The sequence below is a fragment of the Primulina eburnea genome, chromosome 1, assembly GCF_022965805.1.
Source record: "Primulina eburnea isolate SZY01 chromosome 1, ASM2296580v1, whole genome shotgun sequence".
In the NCBI taxonomy this organism is placed as follows: domain Eukaryota; kingdom Viridiplantae; phylum Streptophyta; class Magnoliopsida; order Lamiales; family Gesneriaceae; genus Primulina; species Primulina eburnea.
The window spans coordinates 39,241,587-39,244,753 of record NC_133101.1 but is presented as its reverse complement, the minus strand read 5'-3'; the positions used below and the strand labels follow the sequence as shown (position 1 = coordinate 39,244,753).

General features: G+C 35.2%; 1 protein-coding gene across 1 annotated transcript; it reads right to left on the bottom strand.

The window, feature by feature from the left end:
• Window positions 1-879: 879 nt before the first annotated feature.
• LOC140806963 (uncharacterized) lies at window positions 880-1,425 on the bottom strand. Its single transcript, XM_073163538.1, has 2 exons — window positions 996-1,425; window positions 880-905 (listed from the first exon to the last, which is right to left on the bottom strand). Exons 1-2 carry the CDS (start codon window positions 1,423-1,425, stop codon window positions 880-882), a joined length of 456 nt encoding a protein of 151 aa, XP_073019639.1.
• Window positions 1,426-3,167: the final 1,742 nt, after the last annotated feature.

Below are 3,167 nucleotides of genomic sequence, written 5' to 3'. Positions count from 1 at the left end.
TTTTATGATTTCATGTATACATGGTTTATACTGAGAATATAATTCTCACCGGAGTTATCCGGCTGTTGTCTTTTTTGTACGTGTGGATCACAACAGGTTGGATAGGATCAGGGTCAAGAAGAGAACGAGGCTGGACTAGATAGCGTGGAGATCCGGGCTCAGAAGTAAATTAAGATTCAGTACGGATATGTAGTTGAACCTAGTTGAATTCTCATAGACAATACAAGACTTGTATAAATATGTATTTCGAATTGATTTACATTAAGTTTCCGCTTTGTATTTAAAAAAAAAAAAAATAGACCTTGTTTATCACAATTGATTGATTAATTCTATGAATGATTAGAATTTAATTAGCGTCCAGATCTCCACATTCCATGTTTCCATTGAATGGAGTTTTATTCATTTTTCCTTTTAGACAGGACTCAGATGTTGGTAGAGAATTTATGTCTGACAAGTCAAACATGCCTTCTCCCACTGGCTTGTGCATCCTTCTTTAGGAAATATGATCTAGTTTAGCGTGCCATATTTGTGCAGGATTTGGGTCTTCTATTTTTATTTTGTTTGTGGTTGTTTTCGTACGCGCTTGGATATTGTTTAACGGAATATCTTTTAATTTTAAGTTATAGGGATCGTTTGTTAATTCTCCTATTCCAATCAAACATTCCTTCTTGTATAAATTGCAAACAACTTTAGCAAAAACACAAGAATAATCATCCTATCAAGCATAGAAATAGAAATAATGTTTTTAACCAATTCAGGAAAAAATAAATGTCACTCAAAAACAACTTAAAATTATTGTCCAAAATTAAATTAACGTCTCCAATGGCAGTGGCAGCAACTCTTGCTCAATTTCCTAGTCTTATAAAGGTCTCACCATCTCTAAGCCTCTTTCTTCTTCCCATCACCTGCAAATCATTGCATAGATGAGAACCACATCCGGTATCCAATACCCAAGAAGATGAATTAACAGAAACATTAACTTCAATAGAACATACCATGGCCAGAACGCTTCTGGGCTAGATACTCCTCGCAATTACGCCTCCAATGTCCAGGCTTGTTGCAGTGGAAACAGACTTGTTCTGTCTTGTCAGGCTTTGTGGGCCCCGGATTTGGTTTTTTATATGGCTTCTTGCTGGGCTTGTTCTTCTTTGGAGGGGCAGAACGCTTCTTGCATTTATTTGGGGTTCCCTTTTTCGTACCTAACAAAGAACCCACCAAAAGAACAGGCGTTTTCTTTTTAATTGTGGCCTCATAATTAGTAAGCATATTGACCAACTCTTCAAGGGTGGCCTCAAGCTTGTTCATATTAAAGTTAACCACAAATCCATCAAACAAGGCAGGCAAAGACAACAAGAGAATATCAGTCGAGAGCTCACTAGGAATTACCACGTCAAGCCCCACTAACTTCTCGATGAGCCCAATCATCCTAACACCATGTTCATGGACCGAAGTCCCATCTCGCAAGCATGTAGTCTTGAGTTCTTTCACAGTAGCATGTCTATCTGAACGAATTTGTACAACATATAATTCTTTCAGATGAATGTGAATGTCAGCAGCATTCACCGCCTCCTCGAACCTCCTCTGAAGTTCATTCGACATAGAAGCCAACATGTAGCTCTTAGCTTGAAGATCATGGTCCCTCCTTTTCTCAAGCTTAGCTAATTAAGTCCTACTGATATCAGGAGCCGCCTCCTTTGGTGGCTTCTTATCAAGCACATACGCAATCCTTTCGGAGTTCAGAACAATCTTTAAATTTCTAAACCAGTCATGATAGTTAGGGCCAGTCAATTTGTTTTGATCGAGAATGATTGAAAGCGGATTACGAGTAGACATCGTAAATATACTGAAAAGGAAATAGATAATTGTTACTTGTAATTTTAAAATAAATCTAAGATATAAAATATAGACTTCATTTTATAAATTTCCCTCCCACTATTTTGACATTTCCACGACCCTCTGATGAAAAAGGGAAATCGTATTTTCTTAGTGGGCACGTAGAGTCCAATTAGCCAATTACAATCCCGAATAATATCAGCCAATTATAATTTCTAAAAGGTAGAATCCAATTGCATCCCTATGCAACCTCCGCGTGTTTTGCCTCACGTTTAATAAGGACACAATAATATGATGCCTTTTATTTTCACTTGTCAAACCAAACAATCAATATTGAATTGTAGTGAATGGTCGACATGAGTTCTCTTAATAATATGAGCCGAAGTCACGGGAGTTCCACTCAATTCACATCATATGTCCGGTGGAAGTCACAGCTTTCCGGCGTCCAGGCCTCCGCAATAATATGAGCCAGACATTGTCCGCAGGTAGCGATCAACATGCAACCACGGTTGATGAAAGGCAAGGAAAAATTAAACTCTTTTAATTTTTACTTTTTCGGTTTCATATAATTTTGAATCTTATTCAAAATGAAAGATTTTAATTTTTAAACTGTCTCATCATTTTAATTTAAAAATCGTGTACCACGAGTTTGTATGTTTGCCGGATTCATGCAACTATATTATTTAATAATATTCATACATGCATACTACTATATATCTCATATAACATAATATGACATTCAACAACAAATAAGTATGATCGATTGCCAACACTATTAGATCCATGTGAGCCATAGATGGATCCAGGTCCAAAACCTGGGTGAATACAGGGATGCAAATGCAACTATTACAAGAGCTTCCCATATTTTACATGTCTTCATCTCGTTCATCGGGCCCACCATCTTCCATTCTTGATCTCCCACTATTTATAATAATTACATTTAAATAGCAATGGCACATAGGGAATACAGCTCATGGGGTGAGAACGAACCATAAACCAGGCCTACTTTAATAATATCAAATATTATAAATGAATAAAACAGTAAAATATCCTAACATACACCTAACACATTGGTCAAGACTCTCGATCTTCCTTCATGCATTTAATATCAAATATTAACATCAATTTATTTAAACAATTTAATTAATTGATAAATCATATATCTAATAATTTTATCACTAACCACCACAATTATTAAAGAATTTAATAAATTAAATAAACACCTTTATTTAATTTCCAATTAAATCAATAATACTTGATTTTTCGTAAAACTCAATTTTACCATAATTAAAATCATATTCTAATTATTTATTTTACAAGAAAATTTTTAATTT